General features: G+C 44.8%; 1 protein-coding gene across 3 annotated transcripts in view; it reads right to left on the minus strand.

The window, feature by feature from the left end:
* dnah10 (dynein axonemal heavy chain 10) overlaps positions 1-19,609 on the minus strand; it is a 677,292-nt gene that overhangs the window by 446,192 nt on the left and 211,491 nt on the right. For all 3 annotated transcript variants that reach the window (XM_069933473.1, XM_069933472.1, XM_069933474.1), the window contains 2 exons: positions 11,067-11,169; positions 6,694-6,872 (listed from right to left, as the gene is read on the minus strand). In XM_069933473.1, coding sequence (XP_069789574.1) covers positions 6,694-6,872; positions 11,067-11,169 — 282 coding nt within the window. The remainder of the gene's footprint in view (positions 1-6,693; positions 6,873-11,066; positions 11,170-19,609) is intronic.

A 19,609-nucleotide genomic window follows, 5' to 3' on the forward strand; every position in this document is an offset into this window, starting at 1 on the left:
TTTAGTGCTTGAATGTTCGAAGGGTGGATGTAACTGTCTGTACTGCCCGAGTCAAATAAACAGTTAATAGGCTGCCCACTTACCTCCACTTTCATCGTGGACAGCTGCAGGTCATAGAATTTAGCTTGATTTACTTTTATAGAAGCCAGGATTGGATCCCCTTGTGGCATTGGCATATAGGGCCTCGCCTCGTCGCTTGTTGATTTGCTGGACAATTCAGAAGAGGTTGATGAAGCATCGTGGCGTTATGACAGTGACTTTGCTTAGTATCAGCACTTGGGCGCTAAATTTCCTTTTCTTTCTTCTTCTTTTGCTTGTTGCGAGTGCCAGATGTTGACTTTCTAACTCAGCAAGCCCTTGCCCAATGGCCCTTCTTCCCTCAGTTCGCGCAGGCATCTTGGAGTGCAGGGCACTGGTTGCGGGCATGTAATGCCAAGCTGCAGAAATAACACTTCGGGGACTGGCTTTTGCGTCACAGTTTCGTCCCACTCAGTAGCGAATCTTCACTACGGATCAATTTGAGGGGTGCCACTTCGGGCCCTCTTCCTTGATCGAATGCTTTCGCCCCTTATAACGCAGTTAGGAGCATCTTCGCTTGTTGCAGAACCACATTAAAAGTCAAGCCCAGAGTCTCCAGTAGACGCTGTCTCACGGTGGGCTTCAGCCGTGACGGCGGCACAGGCAAAGTCCCTGGGTAACCCTTTCAGGGTGAGCGCAAACGCGTCTATGCTCTCTCCTGCTTGTTTCTTCCGAATGTGAAGCTGATGTTTTACATACAGGGTGTTTTGAGGCACATCATAGTAGGTTTTAAGGAGATTCACTGCGTTCTGATAGCCAGCTATCTCTCTGACCACGGAGTAGGGGACGTCTCCCAGGAGAGCCACGAAATGGTCTATTTTCTCAGAATCTTGCACGACACCCCGTTCGTATAAAAAACACTCGGTAAAGTTATTGACCCCTTCCTATTCCTAACCTCCACCCACAGATTCCGTAGACAATCGACTTTTTCTGCAGCCATGACACTCTCTCTGATCAATAGTGCCACGCCCCCACCTCTTTTGCCTTCTACTCTGTCCTTTGTGAAACATCTGAAAACTCGGCACTTGAAGTAACCGATCCTATTCCTAAGCCATTCAAGTCTCCGTAATGGCCACCACATCATAGCTCCAAGTATTAATCCATGTCCAAGCTCATCCACTTTGTTCACAATACTGCTTGCGTTAAAATACACATCTCAAACCGTCCCCCTCTGAGTGCGTCCCTTCCCTATCACTTGCCTATCCTCCTTCCCTCTCCAATCTTTTCAATTTGGTTCCCACCCCCAACAATTCTAGTTTAAACTCTCCCCAGTAGCCTTAGTAAACCTCCCACCATGATATTGGTCCCCTTGGGATTCAAGTGCAACCCATACTTTTTGTACAGGTCCCACCTGCCCCAAAAGAGGTCCCAATGGTCCAGAAACCTAAATCTCTGGCCCCTGCTCCAATCCATCCGCCACATGTTTATCCTCTACCTCATTCTATTCTAATACTCACTGTCTCTTGGCACAGGTAGTAATCCTGAGATTACTACTTTTGCGGTCCTGCTTCTCAATTCCATTCCTAATGCCCTATAATCTTTTTTCAGGACTTCTTCCCTTTTCCTACCTATTCATTGGTACCAATATGTACCACAACCTCTTGCTATTCTCCCTCCCACTGCAGGGTATCTTGGAGCAATCTGAAACATCCTGGACCCTGGCACCTGAGACCATCTGAGCTTCCTTCCTACATCCATAGAATCACTTGTCTGGCCTCCTAACTACTATAGAGTCTATCACTAATGCCCTCCTCTTCCTTTCCCTATCCTTCTGCCACTTATCTGGCCAACTCTGCATCATGTCTCCACCCTTTTGTTACAGACAATAACCTTCTACACTATCCACCACACAACTAGATTTTGTGTCATCAGAAAACTTACCGATCTCTTCACTTCCTCATCCATAATTTATAAAATTCATGAAGAGCAGGGGTCCCAAACTGATTCCTGTGGAACACCACTTGTCACTGACCTCTGAGCAGAATACATTCCATCTACCACCAACCTCTGCCTTCTGTGGGTAAACCAATTCTGAATCCATGCAGCTAGCTTTCCACAGATCCCATTTTTCATTATTTTTGGATGAGCCTATCAAGGGGAACCTTGTCAAATGACTTACTAAAGTCCATATACACCATATCCACTGCTCTACCTTTGTAACCTCCTCAAAAAACACTCTATTAGGCTCATGAGGCATGAACTGCCCTTCACAAAGCCATGCTGAGTAACCCTAATAAGATTTTTTCTTCTTTCTTTTTCTTTGGCTTGGCTTAGCGGACGAAGATTTATGGAGGGGTATGTCCACGTCTGCTGAAGGCTCGTTGGTGACTTACAAGTCCGATGCAGGACAGGCAGGCATGGTTCCAGCAGTTGCAAGGGAAAATTGGTTGTTTGGGGTTGGGTGTTGGGTTTTTCCTCCTTTGTCTTTTGTCAGTGAGGTGGGCTCTGCAGTCTTCTTCAAAGGAGGTTGCTGCCCGCGAACTGTGAGGCGCCAGGATGCACGGTTGGAGGCGATATCAGCCCACTGGCGGTGGTCAATGTGGCAGGCACCAAGAGATTTCTTTAAGCAGTCCTTGTATCTCTTCTTTGGTGCACCTCTGTCTCGGTGGCCAGTGGAGAGCTTGCCATACAACACGATCTTGGGAAGGCGATGGTCCTCCATTCTGGAGACGTGACCCACCCAGCACAGTTGGGTCTTCAGCAGCATGGATTCGATGCTTGTGGACTCTGCCAGCTCGAGTACTTTGATGTTGGTGATGAAGCCATTCCAATGAATGTTGAGGATGGAGCGGAGACAGCGCTGATGGAAGCATTCTAGGAGCCGTAGGTGATGCTGGTAGAGGACCCATGATTCGGAGCTGAACATGAGCGTGGGTATGACAACGGCTCTGTACATGAAGACTATGCTTCTCTAAATGCTCATAAATTCTATCCATAAGAATTCTCTCCAATAGTTTGCCCACCACTGACATAAGACTTACTGTCTACACCAAGGAAGAGAACGTGGACAGTGATAGGGAGCATAATGTGGAGAATGTTTAAGTGTTAGTGTATTTTGACATCAAAAATGAGGTGGTGTTGGTTCTTTTGAGGAGTATTATAGTAAGTCCTTCGGGCCTGATGGAATATTTCATCAGTTATTGAAAGAGGCAAGTGAAGAGATTGTTGGGGCCTTGCATCCTCACTAGTTACAGGAGAGACTGGCTTCTATAGTGGTTAAATTTCAAGGTGATGGGTTGGGTAACCAAACTGGCAGCATTTCCAGTCACTTTGCAGCCCGCTTACTTATTACCACATGGCTACAGGTGGAGGTGGCATAGAACAATCTCACTTGATTGATCTTGGAACACCTGTTGACATAAAGAACACCTTTTATCTGATGGTCTGTATTCTTCTTTCTCCTGCCCTTTCTTTTTTTAATATTTTATTTTAGTTTTCACAGACTTGCAAAGTCCAATAAATAAAGCCACCTATATGCATATTCACACCTAAAGTCCATATTTTCCCCTACCCCGCCCCCCATCTGCCTCAGCGACTACATTCCAAAAACTTATCTCAATCCCAATCATCATGGGGCACACGACCCTTATCGAAACCTGTAATGAAAAGAAATAGCGGTGGCAATGCCATTCAATAGAAAGCACTATAAAGAAAAGGAACTCAAAAGAAAACTAAGGGCCTGGAAAGAAAGGGCAAGTGTGTCGTCTGTGCCAAGTCCCATTTACGTAATCACATCTCTGGCCTTACTGGGATAATTTAATCTTATTCCTATTTAAAGTGGGGGGGGGGGAAATCAATCTATCTGAGTACCAATGTACTGCAAATAAAGTTGCCCTACTCTAACGAATGAGTCATGTTTCCTCCATAGGTTATATGTGATTTTCTCCATGAGAGTGCAACTCTGTATTTCCATATTCTATCATGTGATATTTAGCTGGGAGTCGGACTTCCACAAATCACTATACACTTCCTGGCCATGACCAAAGTGACCTTCATAAACCAAATTTGGAATTTAGTCAGTCTAAACTGCACTTCTCCAATATCCACCAAGAGGAACAGCTCTGGATCCTGTGGAGAATCCACTTTGTAATTTTTTTTAGAATGTCCCTTAGGTCTTCCCAAAAAGGTCTCACCTTTAAACACAGCTAGGCAGAGTGGACAAAAGTTCCCACTACCTCCAGATCACATCTGAAACACATTTCTGAAATATTCAACTTTGATTTATGTAGATTCTGAGGTCTAAGGTACACTGGTTCAGGAAATTATACTGCACCATCCTGTATCTGGTGTTAACGACACCCATCACACTGTCCAGACACAGGTCCTGCCACCATTCTTCATTGATTGTTGTACCCAAGTCCGACTCCCATCTACAAACTTGACTTTTGTAGTCCCAGTTTCCACATCGCTGTTGTGGAAGATGGTGGTCTGGCCCTGAGTCATACGGTGTCCAGGAAGGCGGCCCTCACAATCTGTATGTAGTGCTGCTAAGAAGAGGTTTTGACTTACACCCTTTGGCATAATGGCCCTTCCCACAGCTGGAGCGAGTTGAATCATTTGCTGGCCAGCATTTCCTCTGATGCTTGGCCAGGCCACAGAAGTAGCACTTTGGGTGCTCCCGTAGCACTGTGGCTGTGGTCGTGTCCCCACTGGAGCTGGTCATAAGTGGCGAGAGATGATCACGAAGCACTGCTGCCGTGGTCGAGTTATTAGCGGATCAAAGGGGTGGTGGCACATCCAAAGATGGCGGTGCCAGGGGTAACCACGAGGCGGCCGTATTGTAGGTCGAGTAGGTCTCCATGTTCTGGAGAGCTATCTCCAACATACTGCCAGATCAACTGCTCTCTGCAGACTGAGCTCCCCTTGCTCCAAGAGTCTCTGTCCTGATTCCCGCGATATAGATGTCCCAGATCAGGTCTCTGTGTACTCCATGACAGATACAGTCTTGCATTCACAGGCCCTGAAAGAGCTTGCAGGCCTGAAGATATTCAGCGTGGAATTCACCGGGTCATTGTTTGCGAGTCTCTAGAAGGTGTCTGGCATAAACAACATTGATCTTACGCAGATACTATCCTTTGAGTATGTCCATGGCTTCGTGGTACGATATAGCATACCTAATCGTAGAATACAACAAGGTGCCGCCTAGGAGTGCAGCACTTGTAGTTTATCTGCCTCTGATCGCACAAGCCTGCAGGAATGCTTCAAAACAGTGTAGCCAGAACTCAAAGTTGGTGGATGCCTCAGATGATTGAGGGTCGATCTCCAGCTTTTCTGGTTTCAGGATCTGCTCCATTGTAAAAAAAACTTTAAGTGAATAAAATTGATGCACCATCAATTACTCGAAAGACTGTTGTTGAGAAACTAATAGGCTTTTATTCACTTAAGAACAATGGCACCCATACTATTTGACTGTCCTGCAGTGAGGAGGGGGCTGTGGAACTGATCTGTCATTTGACTCATGGCTGATGATTTCTACCACTCAACCCCATTTTCTGGCTCACTCCCCATAAACTTTGACACCCTTACTAATCAAAAACCTACCCATCTCCACTTTAAATATACCCAATGAATTGGCTTCCATAGACATGTGATATTTTGGGTTGTGGAATGAACCCGGAGCTCCTGGAGGGAAACCAATATGGTTATACGGAGATGTTGAAAACTTAGGACCAGCTGCAGATGTTAAGTCCAAACTCAGCTTACTGGAGATATGAAGCAGCAGCTCTTCTAATTGCACCACTGTGCTGCCCTGAACAAATTTTGGAGAATTCAGCACTGGTGCACTCAATTGTTTGAATTTTATTGGATGACCTCTATCACAAGTGCAGCCTTTTTCAGATAAAAGACCAATAACTATGCACAATGTGGTCCCACCTCAGCTGTAATTAGTTGCAAAAGATATATTACTGACATTTCAGGCCTGAACCCTTCTTCAAGGAAGGCTCAGGCCCAAAATGCCAGTTCTATATCTTTATCTCCTTTGGACGCTGTGAGACCTGCCGAGTTTTACTGCAATTAGTTGCAGCAAGATATCACTCTGTACTCACATCCTCTTGATATTCATGAACATGAGTGAATTTGGTCCTCAGATCTCTGTCACTATATAGAGAAATATTATGATATTCATGAAACAAGTTGGATGAGGGTAAATCGGGCAAATTTAAAAATCCAATGTGGCCTGCATGGCCAAGTGCAGTTGTATCCCAGAAACAAGGAGTTCACCATATTCACTGCTGGTTATGATCCAGTTGTCAGCATGATCACAAAAAAAAATTTCCTAAATCTCCTTCCATTTTATCCATGGACAAAATGTTCACAAAGTTTTTATGCAAGCAACCCATGTGGCTTTGTTCTATGATGTCACTCACTAAAAGTTCACAATAGTTTGCCTTCTGTAAATATTTGCTAAAATGAGATAATACAATTTTTGAAGATTAGCGGGAAGCAGCTAGGCAACGCCATGCGACGCTCTACAACTCACCACTTGAAATGTCAAGGTTCTTGAGATTCAAGAGTGTCCCATGCATAAGCCTTACACAATAATTACACCCTTCACAGAAGTGGGCAAATATTCAAAATATTAACTAAAATGCTAATAACACTCTTTAAACATACCCGCTGTGCCTTGTAAATATCATAGATCTGGCGCAATCCTTTCATTTCTTTCTGAAGTGACAGTAGCTCAGGGTGCATTGTAATCGAGAGGTCAAAAAGTTTCTCAGCATTTGCCAGCTCTTGACGCTTTCTCTCAAATTCTTCCAACTCATTCTCAAATTTACCCAAAATCTTGAGCCCTGTAATGAACCATAAAAGAGGAACAAAAGCAGACTTACATGCAACCTTTTTGTTGGAGGGAAAGCAGAGTTATTTGGAGCAAGAAAGGAAAAATGGAAAATGCAGATAGTGACCACATAGTGAAACATGTGCAGCACTGACAACAGCTGGATAAGAGCTGTCCCTCTTTCACATATAGTAATTCAAAAGAAACTGAACAGAAATTGAATGTAGAATCCCAAGTTCAATTTTTTTTTTGGAAAACAGAGGATAAGGTGTTCTAAGATCAACCAGTGAGATTGCTCCATGCCAACTCCACCTATTGCCATGTGGTAATAAATGAGCTGGCTGCGGAGTGACTGGAGATGCTGTCATTTTGGTTACCCAACCCATCACCACCCTCCCACTCATAGGTGTGATATTTACCACATCCTGAGGAGCTGTCACATGAAGCAGCTATTTGAAATTCAACCACAACATCAGCCAGTCTCAAGTCTTCTGGGATCTCTGCTGTCACTAGGCCCCAACAATCTCTTCACTTGCCTCTTTCAATAACCCATGAAATATTCCATCAGGCCCAAAGGACTTATTTTAATACTCCTCAAAAGAACCAACACCACCTCATTTTAGATGTCAAAATACACTAACACATAAACATTCTTCACATTATGCTCCCTATCACCGTCCACGTTCTCTTCCTTGGAGTAGACAGTAAGACTTATGTCAGTGGTGGGCAAACTATTGGAGAAGATTCTTATGGATAGAATTTATGAGCATTTAGAGAAGCATAGTCTTATTAGGGTTACTCAGCATGGCTTTGTGAAGGGCAGTTCATGTCTCATGGGCCTAATAGAGTGTTTTTTGAGGAGGTAACAAAGGTAGAGCAGTGGATATGGTGTATATGGACTTTAGTAAGTCATTTGACAAGGTTCCCCTTGGTAGGCTCATCCAAAAATAATGAAAAATGGGATCTGTGGAAAGCTAGCTGCATGGATTCAGAATTGGTTTACCCACAGAAGGCAGAGGTTGGTGGTAGATGGAATGTATTTTGCTCAGAGGTCAATGACAAGTGGTGTTCCACAGAAATCAGTTTGGGACTCCTGCTCTTCATGAATTTTATAAATTATGGATGAGGAAGTGAAGAGGTGGGTAAGTTTGCAGATGACACAAAGTTTAGTTGTGTGATGGTTGTCTGTTACAAAGGGATAGGGACATGATCCAGAGTTGGGCAGATAAGTGTCAGAAAGTGTTCAACCCAGAAAAGTGTGAAGTGATACATTTTGGAAGATCAAACTTGAAGGCAGAGGTTAATGAAGGTTGATGGTAGATTCTTAGCAATGAGGAAGAACAGAGGGATCTCTTGGGGTCCAAGTCCAGAGATCCAGTAAGAAAAAAATTTTGCAGAGGGCATACATGATTCCTTCTTGGCATGCGCAAAGTGTTTAACACTAACTTGTAATTGTAGGTCAAAATCCTTGGTACAGTATGTGGTCATTCTTTTAAGATGTGTATGGCTGCTGGTGAAGAAGGCCTTTTTGAAGACCAGTTGCCTCTTTTATGTACCAAAGCCAAGAGGTGACTAGGAATGTTGATGAGGGTAGAGCAGTGGATGTTGTCTATATGGACTTCAGTAAGGCTTTCGATAAGGTTCCGCATGGGAGGTTAGTTAGGAAGGCTAAGTAAGTCCTTGGGTATTAATTTGGAGATAGTCAAATGGATTCAACAGTGGCTGGAAGGAAGGTGCCAGAGAGTAGTAGTAGATAATTGTTTGTCAGAATGGAGGCCGGTGACAAGCGGTGTACCTCAGGGTTCGGTATTGGGACCGTTGCTGTTTGTCATATATATTAATGATCTGGAGGATGGGGTGGTAAATTGGATTAGTAAATATGCAGATGATACTAAAATAGGGGAATTGTGGATGATGAAGAGGGTTTTAAAAGATTGCAGAGGGATTTAAACTGCTTAGAAGAGTGGGCAGAAAGATGGCAGATGGAGTTTAATGCTGATAAGTGTGAGGTGCTTCATTTTGGAAATAATAATCAAAGCAAGACATATGTGGTAAATGGGAGGGCATTGAAGAATGCAGTGGAGCAGAAAGATCTAGGAATAATGGTGCATTGTTCCCTGAAGGTAGGAGCGCATGTGGATAGGGTGGTGAAGAAGGCCTTTAGTATGTTTGCCTATATAAATCAGTCCATAGAATATAGGAGTTAGGAAGTAATGATGAAACTGTACAAGGCATTGGTGAGGCCAAATTAAGAGTACTGTGTGCAGTTCTGGTCACTGATTTATAGGAAGGATATTAACAAGATAGAGAGAGTGCAGAGAAGATTTACAAAAATGTTGCCTACGTTTCAGCATCTGGAATACAAGGAAAGATTGAGCAAATTAGGTCTTTATTCCTTGGAACATAGAAGGCTAGAGGGGATTTGATAGAGATGTTTAAGATAATGAGAGGGATAGATAGAGTTGATGTAGAAAGGCTTTTCCCATTGAGACTAGAAGAGATGGATGCAAGAGGTCATAGGTTGAGAGTAGACGGGCAAAGGTTTAGGAGTAACATGAGGGGGACCTTCTTTACTCAGAGAGTGGTTACTGTGTGGAATGGGCTTCCGGGAAAGGTGGTGGAGGCAGGGTCAATTTTGTCATTTAAGAAAGAGTTGGATAAGTATATGGATGGGAGGGGGAAGGAGTATATGGAGTATATGAATGGGAGGGGGAAGAGTGCTGGTAAATGGGATTAGAGGAGGGTACTTGGATCACTGCGGACTAGAAGAGCCAAATTGGCTTGTTTCTGTGCTGTAATTGTTATATGGTTTATATATGGTTTATCACAAGAGGGAAAGACAAAATAGGCTGGCACCACAGTGGGGATGGAAAAGTACTGGAATAAGAATTATGTTAGGTTACAAAGGGTATAACGTGTAAAGGAAAATTTAAATCTGTGATCCCTCCTAATTGTGGCATGCAGGCACTCTAGGTCATAGAACTAATGTGGATAGTTCACAGTCATCTGAAGAAATTACAACAAAGATTCAGCAATTTAGAATGACGCCCCATCAAGTAAAATCAGCACCATCAATTGATGGAAAAGGTACCGGCTACAGACTTTGTTTGATCAGGATATAAGAATACATTATTCCTTTATGTAGATGAGAATTCATCTCGGAATCATACAAAAGTGCAAAAAGTCAGTGCTAATAGGGTGACACAAAAGAGAGAGAAGAGAGAGAGAGCAGGAGAGAGAAAACTGTTACATCAGGGGTTCCCATTAGCATTGGAGTCATTGATTAATATTTTCTTTCTGAATTTTGTTGAAGCATTTGATGTATAGTTTTATATGATTTTTGTGTGATCACAATAAATTAAATTTTTATCCTTTAACACATGTATAGTGCCTCACTCATTTGTAAATACCTCTTGTTACAGGATCAAAAAAGAACAAGGAACAAATTTAAAAATACTTTCATAATTGATCCCTCAAGGTTGACAGAGAGGCTATGAAGGAGCATGGTGTGCTGGTCTTTAGTTGGGGCAATGAGTTCAAGAGCCATAAGGTAATGTTGCAGCTCCATAAAACTCTGATAAGATCATACTAGGAATCTTGTGATCAGTTTTGGTCACCTCATAATAGGAAGGATGTGGAAACTTTAGAGAAGGTGCATAAGAGATTTATTAGGATGTTATCTAGATTCGAGAACATGTCTTATGAAGAAAGGTTGAGTGGGCTAGGATTTTTTCTCATTGGAGCAACAATGAATTTGTATCTTGTTCTTCAAAGTATATAAGATTATGAGAAGTATAGATAGAGTGGACAGCCGCCATCTTTTTCCTAGGGTGACACTGGCCAATACCAGAAGACATCTGTTTAAGGAGAGGGCAGGAAAGTTTAGGGGATTGCTGATTAGTGGGTTCCTGGAATACATTGCCGGGAGTGATGGTGGAGGCTGTTACAATAGTTCATTTTCAAAACTCTTGGAAAAATTGAAGGTTATGGATAGTGAGGGAAGAAATGGTTAGATTTGTGTGGAGTAGGCTTATACAGATTGGTACAACACCGAAGGCCAAAAGGCCCATACTGTACTGTTCATGCTCTATGTTGCAAACACCTGAAAAACAACCCAACAGGAAAAAATATGAATTGTTATATTCTTCAATCATTTTAGGTTGACATATAAAAGAAGGATAACTGTTTGCCTGAATAGATTTCTAACCTGTATCAAGGTCAGGCCCCACAGACCCTGGGCCTTCCAGATGGAATTTTGCGGCAAATGCAGCAAGATTTTCTGAAAAATTCTTTGTTTCATGTTTGGTAGTCTAAAAGCCAATAATGAGAATTATTTTGCATATATTTTACTAGTTCAAACTGACACTAATTGTTCACTAAGAGTTGAATTAATGTCAGATAAATAAACAAAAAAATTCCTCGACTAGGATGACCAAAAGCAACAAAATCTAAAATAACTTTAATTTATTGAAAAAGAATATCCATAATTGTTGAGCTAATTTCAATGTAGAAATTACCACAGACATTCAGCAGCTCACTAAAAAGGCCCATGTAACTTTTCAGACCAGTTGCACCCTTGCCAACAACACCCACATCTTAAAAACAAATCAGTTTACAATGATGGTGAGATAATTGGAAAGAACAGCCTGTGCATTGGCTTGATGGAAGAGGTAAGAGTTTAATAGTAGAGGATTGTTACTAAGAATGGAGACCTGTAACCAGTGGTGTGCCATAAGGATGAGTGCTGGGTCCACTGTTATGTGTCATCGATATTAAAATTTTAATGAAAACATTGGCAACATGATAAATAGGTTAGTAGCATAGTGGACAGTGAGGAGATTATCTGATATTACACATGATTTAGATCAAATGGGGAAATGGGTCACAGAATGGCAGATTGAATTTAACTCAGACAAGCCCATGTGATATATTTTGGAAAATTAAACTGGGGAGAATTTAAAATATAAATAGCAGGACCATGGAGAGTAGAACAAAGAGATCAAAGGATATATATACATAGTTCCTTGAATATACAACATAGGCAGCAAAAGAGATGACGAATAGTAGGAGTCAGGCAGAGAGTTAAAAACAAGACTTCTGAAAATTAAATTCAGGATTATTACATGCTAGTGAGACAAAAAATAAGAAGATTTTTCAACTAAATGCATGGTTAAGGAACATATATTCATTCTGAAATACATACGTTAGGCATTATCTACACACATTCAAAACAAAAGCATAGCTAGGGAGAAGATGGGAGCACTCAAGGACAAAGGAGGGAATTTATACCTGGAGCCAAAAGAAGTGTGCAAGATACCAATTGAGCACTTTGCATCAGTATTTACATAATAATCCGTTCGGTCTCAACAACATCTTATACTGCATCCTCAATGCCTTAACTGATGGTCAAGCGTGTCATACACCTTCTTCACCACCCCATCAACTTGTCTTGCCACTTTCCTGAAACTCTGTACCTGTATTCTGAGGTCTATCTGTTCTACAATATTATCCAGGTCTCTGTTTACCAGGCAAGTCCTGCCCTAGTTCAGCTTCTCAAAATGCAACATTTCATACTATTCCAAGTTAAATTTCACTCACCTTTCCTTTGCTCACTTTGCCATGTTAGATTACTTTCTTCATTGTTTACTGTACCACCATTATTTTCTGGGAAACTACTTTAATATGTCTCCTCTGTTCTCATCCAAGTTATTAATATACAAGACAATTAACAGTGATTGCCACAACCACCTTCTATCTCCTGTCAACAAGCTAATTCTATATACAAATGGCCAGCTCAACCTCGGTCCCATGTGATCCAACTTTAGGACAAGCCTGCCATCTGGGACCTTGTCAAAAGACCTCACTTAAGTACAATGTCAACTGCCCTGCCCTCAGAATTTTCTTCCTTGCTTCCAAGATGACCTAGGATACATTTGGTCAAGCTCCAGGAACAGATGAGAATTGTTCATTTTAGACTGTTCCCATTTCCTATGCTTCCACGCATAGATTACATACAATGGAAGAGATTTATAATTACAATATTTAAAAGAAACTCAGATTGAGGGGAACATGGACTACACACAGGCAAATGGGACTAATTCAGGAAGGCACCTTGGTTGCCATGGACAAGTTGGGCCAAAGGCCCTGTTTTCCATGTTGCATAACTCTATGATTCTGACTTTATGACATTCACTGACATGCCAACAAGGACTTGCAAGATGATGGTGTTAGCTGAGTTTTATAATTTGAAATAATACACTAGGCAAAGGAAATATGTTGAAAAAGAGATTATGTTAATTTGCAGAATGGGCAAACAATAGACACGTACTGTCTGTGAAAGTCAACAGCCCAATCTCAGAGAATAAACCTTTGTGAATTGCAGAGGCAATTATTTTCAAAGGAATTTGATAAAAGTCTTGTAACATAAAGAACCAAAGAGCTGAGCAAGACAATGAATGTTGGGCATATTCACTTATGTCTGGTTTTCAATCACAGCTAAACAGTCTTCTGCAATCTTCAATACATTTACTATCAGCAAACATAGCAATCAAATGAAAAGAACATGCAACATAATATAGTGCTACTGTGGCGGTGTGAGCAGTGGAAGAAACACAGCCACCATGTTGAGGGTCGTTAACGACCATTTTTATTCAAATTAAGGGCAGCATGAGCTCAGTCACTTGGTGCATTGTGACGTCATAATCGCTGCCCAGGGTGCGCACTGGAAGGGATGATGGAGTCAGAGAGAAACCTCTGACGACGCCATTTCCCCATGGCCGCCCCGCCACATGGCGATACAAGCGGGGTTGGTTCACCATGAGGATGTGCGCCGCCACACAACCCCCAACCCAGAACCAGCTACGCATCCTATCGCTTTGGCGGCCGGCCCTGGCGCTTGGGTGCGGCCGTCTGCACCAGCTGTGATAAGTCCAGATGGGCCGCCTTCAGGCAGTCCACCGTAAAACATTCCTCTCTCCCCCCAACATCAGGGTGAAGGTTCCGCCGGACCGGTGCAAGACTTTGTATGGCCCCTTGTACAGTCGCTGTAGCGGTGCACTCCGCACGAAAACAAACTGGGCCGAGTTGAGCTCTTTGGTGAGATGAAATGGCTTGGTGCTGGGGCATGCCGGTGGGGGAGCTAGGGAGGCCAGTCGCCTGTGTAGGTCCGCCAGCAGGTTTTTGTTGGTGGCTGTGGTGTCAGGGTCTAGGCTGAAAAACTCACCCGACAGGGAAAGCAGTGCGCCATTAGACCATCTCCGCTGTTGAAGCCTGCAGGTCCTCCTTGGGTGCCGTCCTAATCCCGAGGAGGACCCAGGGTAGTTCGTCAGCCCAGTCTGGTCCAGAGAGCCTGGCTATAAGCGATGCCTTCAGATGCTCGTGGAACCTCTCCACCAACCCGTTGGACTGCGGGTTGTATGGTGTGGTGTGGTGGAGCTTGACCCCCAGGAGCTTCGACATCTGAGTCCACAGGGCAGACATGAACTGCGCCCCTCTATCACTAGTGATGTGCGCTGGGACTCCGAAACGGGTGATTCATTGGCTGACCAGAGTCCTGGTACAAGTCTCCGTAGAGGCCTCCTTAATCAGGACAGCCTCCGGCCACCTTGTGGTCCAGTCCACCACCGTAAGGAGGTAACAAGCCTCCTTGGACACCGGCAGGGGCCTGACGACATCAAAATGGATGTGTTGGAATCTGTGAATTGCCGGGTCGAAGTTCTGGATGGGGGCTCATATGTGTCGCTGGATCCTGGATGTCTGGTACCTGATACAGTTCCTGGCCAGTTCCGTCACTTTCTTCAGCCCATGCCACACAAACCACTCCACGCCCATCCACAGGGTTGTCTTCACTGCTGGGTGAGCAAGGTCGTGGATCAGACTGAAGACCTTCGCCCTCCAGTGCGGCGGGACCACCAGGCGCAGCGTGCCTGTTGAGGCGTCACAGAGCAATGTGTCTGGGCCGCTGACACCCGGACATCCTTGAGTTTGAGGCCTGAGATGGCAGTCCGCAAGGCCTGCATCTCCACATTGTTCCACTGTGTCCAAGCCAGTTGCTCGTAATCCAGGCCGGTGCGAGAATGTTGATGGCTGGACGGGAGAGCACATCCGCCACTACATTGTCCTTGCCGGCCCTGTGTTGGATGTCGGTCATGAACTCAGACACATACTAGAGGTGGCGCTGCTGTCTGATGGACCACGGACCCTTGGCCATCGCCAGTGCTTGAGTGAGGGGCTTGTGATCTGCGAAGGCTGCAAACAGCCTGCCCTTGAGGAAGTAGCGGAAATGGCGGATGGCCAAATACAGCGCCAGGAGCTCCCAGTCGAAGGTGCTGTATTTGAGCTCTGGTGGCCGCAGATGCTTGCTGAAAAAGACCTGCGGGCGCCATTGCCACTGTTCCAGAACCCCACCCCCCTCCACTGCCATAGTTTAGGCATCCACGGAGAGCGCCGTGTGTGCCTCTGGCTGCGGGTGCACTAGCAGTGTGGCGCTGGCTAGAGCCTCCTTTGTTGTGATGAAAGCCCTGTCCGCCTCCTCTGACCACGATAAAGTCTTTTCTTTGGCTATGAGCGCGAACCATGGGCACACGGTGCGCGTGGCTCTGGGGATTAAACGAATTTTAAAATTCAGCATCCCTGCGAACTCTTGGAGGCCTTTCAGGGTGGAGGGTTTGGAGAATTGTTGAACAGACGCTACCTTTTCCAGAACCGGCGTGGCCCCAGCCACTGAAATGGTCTGCCCCAGGAACTGGAGGGACTCCTTGCTGAATTGGAATTTGGCCGCGTTGACCGTGAGGTCGAAGTCCACCAGCCGGGCAAAGAGTATGCGGAGGTGGGCTTTGTGTTCTTCACGGTTGCGACTGGCAATGAGAATATCGTCCAGGTAAATGAACACAAAGTCCAGTTCTTTTCCAACTGTGTCCATGAGGTGCTTGAACGTTTGGGCTGCGTTCTTTAGACTGAAGGGCATACGCAGGAACTCGAAGAGGCCGAAAGGGGTGATAATGGCTGTCTTACCCACGTCGTCTGGATGCACCAGGATCTGATAGTATCCCTGCACGAGGTCCACTTTGGAGAAGACCCATGCAATGTGGAGGTTGGCGGAGAAGTCCTGTATGTGTGGCACTGGATACCTGTCAGGGGTGGTTGCGTTGTTCAACTGACAGTAATCCCCGCACGGTCTCCAGCCCCCCGGACGATTTCGGGTCCATATGGAACAGCGATGCCCAGGCTGGACGATTCCCAGATCCCAGAGCCTGGAGAACTCCTCCTTTGCCTGTTGGAGCTTCTCAGGTGGCAACCATCTGGGTATAGCGGGGGGCCCTGTTTGGCGATGTGGTGGAAGGCCCCATGCTAGGGCAGGGCGGCATTGAACCGTGGCTCTAAGATGGTGGGGAATTCGTGGAGGATCTCATCAAACTCATCCCTGGCGGCAGCTACGGTGGCGATTTTGGGCCTGTGGGCTTCTGCTGTATCCAGTGGGTGGAGTGGAACATTCAGGCACTCACCAGCCTTTTGCTTTCCACGTCAACCAGTAGGACATGAGCTCTGAGGAAGTCGGCCCCTAACAGCGCGGTGCCCATAGAGGCTAGCACAAACCTCCAGTGGAACTTCTCCTTCCCAGTCTGGATCTGTGCCCTCTGGGTGGTGTAGGTCCTGATGGTGGAACCTTTGGCCACGGGTGCGAGTCTCTAATGCTGTGGGGGGAAGGATGCTGAGCTCAGCCTGTGTCCACCAAGAATTGGTGGCCGGTGGTTCTGTCTGTGACAGATCTGTCCGTGGCCAGCCGTTGCAGCCATTAACGGCGGCTGGCCTGGTTTTTTCCCTGAAACCCGCAGGGCTGGCGGCACTTACAGGCTTGTGCTCCCCAGCGCTGGTGGTAGAAACACCAGGTCGATTGGCCCTCCTCTGGCTTGGCCTTGGGAGTGGCTTGCGGTCGGCTGGCTCCTGGTCATGCCACCTGGTTGAGGACTGCCTCATTCTCCCTCTTGTGCGCCAGAGGGCATCCGGACGGGCTGCTGCTCTCCTCAGGTTCGAGAAGTCTTCATCTGTGAGGAGCAGCTAGATGTCCTCCTGCATCTGTTCCAGGAATATCTGACGGAAGAGAAAACAAGGCTTGTGGTCTTCTGCCAGGGCCAGCACTTCATCCATCTGCGCCAATGGACTACAGTCCCCAAGCCCATCTAAGTGAAGGAGCCTGGAAGCCCGTTGCTGGGGAGTTAGTCCAAAAGTTCCAAGGAGCAGGTCTTTGAGCATGGTGTACTTGCCCATAGCTGGGGGTGGTGGATGATGTCGTCCACCCTCACTGTCATATCTTGGTCCAGAGGGCTCACGACACGATAGAACATTGTGGTATCTGAGGAGATGTTGCGGAGTTGAAATTGTGCTTCTGCCTGCCTGAACCACATTCCTAGTCGGTGGGTCCAAAAGGGGGGAAGCTTGATGGAGACAGCATTCACCTCTGCTGAATCCATGGTGTTTTGAGTCCAGAAAAATGTCTGGGCTCGTCAAAGTCACCACTGTGGCTGTGTGAGCAGAGGAAGGAACACAGTCACCACGTTGAGGATCGTTAATGACTGATTTTATTCAAATTTAGTGCTTCCCTTTAAGGGTAGCATGAGCTCAGTCACCTGGTACATTGTGACATCATAATCGCTGCCCAGGATGCGTGCTGGAGGGGATGCTGGAGTCAGAGAGAAACCTCTGACAACACCATTTCCCCATGGCTGCCCCACCACGTGGCAATACAAGTGGGGCCAGTTCGGCAATTATTTCTTACACTACCTTCCTAGAGATTTCAAACATTCTAAGGATCAAAAGAGGCTAGATAAACATTTAGTAATATCTTTTTAGATTTTACAAGATGAATGTTTATCCATAATGTTTAATCAATTATTTTGTAAAAAAAAAGTCGTATTTGAAAGTGAATTCAACAACACTTTGGAAATTCTTCTATGCTTCAAAGGTGCTCTAATCCATCAACAGGATCCATGCAAGACCAAAAGACAAAGGATCAGAAATAGACTATTCAGCCCATCAAGTCTGTCCTGCCATTTAATCATGATCTGATCCATTTTCCCCACAGCCCCACTGCCTGGTCTTCTCCCATTAATCTTTGATGCCCTGGCAAATCAAGAACCTATCTATCTCTGTTTTAAATACTCACAACGACCTGGCTTCCATAACCACAACAAATTCCACAGATTTACCACCTCTGTCCTAAGCTGATGCCCTTCAATCCTAAAGCTATGCCCTCTGGTCCTAGAATCTCCCACCATGAAATGCAATTTTTCTCTATCTACTCTGTCCATGCCTTTCAACATTTGCAATGTTTCAATGAGATCCCCCTTCATTCTCCTAAATTCCAACAAATACAGGCCAAGAGTGTCAAACACTCCTCATACTTATCATTCCCGGAAATGTCCTAATGAATCTCTGTTGAACTCCTTGAGGCCAGAAGCACATTTAAAGGGGGCCATAGACTGAAATCATAATTTTTTAATGTTTTTGTGTAATCGGTAAGAAAGAAGTGTGGAAAAAAAATCAACTAAACTTGACTACTTCACAGGAAAGGGGGCCATAAACATTGATCAGAGTCCTAAGAGGGCTATAGCCATAAAATGGTTGAGAATGGTTGCTCTCAACCATTCATGCTCAGCAAAGGAGTCAGCATTGACGCAAAACAAGAGAAACATCTTCAGAAAATACTTCCCTGGACAAGAACCACATGTTACCCTCAAACGCTACTTATAAATAAAGATGGTTCCCCAGTAGTTGGACAGACGCCACCCTTACCGCCCTTCAGTCTGCAGACTAGTAATGGACAATTTAATGTTTTACAATATCATAACGTGTTCTGCATCCACTTAAAGACATTATATCTCCTGACAATTCTATGATAAACAAATCAAGCAGAGGACCAGGAACGAAGTTCCATTGGTCCCAACCAGCAACACCAAATGCTTTTCGTGATCAGATCTCTGAGTAAATTAATTTGGCTTAAGCATGAAAACATTTGCAGCCACTTGTATCTATATGGTCTCTTTAATTTAGGTGCTTCACAGAAGAAAATTACATAGAATTTGACACAACCACAAAAGAAGTCTTCTAGATAGCCAAATAAATAGATTTTAAAGAGCATCTTGGTTGGGAAATTAAAGAAAGAAATTGCAGTTAGCCTTAACAACTGAAGACAGCTGTCAATGACAAAGAAGTGAAATTGAGCGTGGATGAGGAACAAAGATCAATAGACTTTGTAAACATTAAAGGAAGCAGGAGAATAAGAGTTAGTACATGAAAGCAGTGCCAAGGTAGAAGATCAGTCATGATCTTATTGAATGAAATGACACATACAAAGGGCCTGTTTATAACCATATAACCATATACAGCACAGAACAGGCCAGTTTGGCCCTACTAGTCCATGCCGGAACAAATCCCCACCCTCCTTGTCCCACTGACCAGCACCTGGTCCATACCCCTCCATGTAATTATCCAATCTTTCCTTAAATGTAAATAACGTCCTTGCTTCAACCACCTCTGCCGGAAGCTTATTCCACATCCCAACCACCCTGTGCTTGAAGAAATTTCCCCTCATGTTCCCCTTATAATTTTCCCCCTGCAATCTCAAACCATGGCCTCTGGTTTGAATATCCCCCACTCTTAATTGAAAAAGCCTATCCACGTTGACTCTTTCTGTCCCTTTTAAAATCTTGAACACCTCCATCAAATCCCCCTTCAATCTTCTACGTTCCAGAG

This window comes from Narcine bancroftii, chromosome 4, assembly GCF_036971445.1.
Source record: "Narcine bancroftii isolate sNarBan1 chromosome 4, sNarBan1.hap1, whole genome shotgun sequence".
Classification (NCBI taxonomy): domain Eukaryota; kingdom Metazoa; phylum Chordata; class Chondrichthyes; order Torpediniformes; family Narcinidae; genus Narcine; species Narcine bancroftii.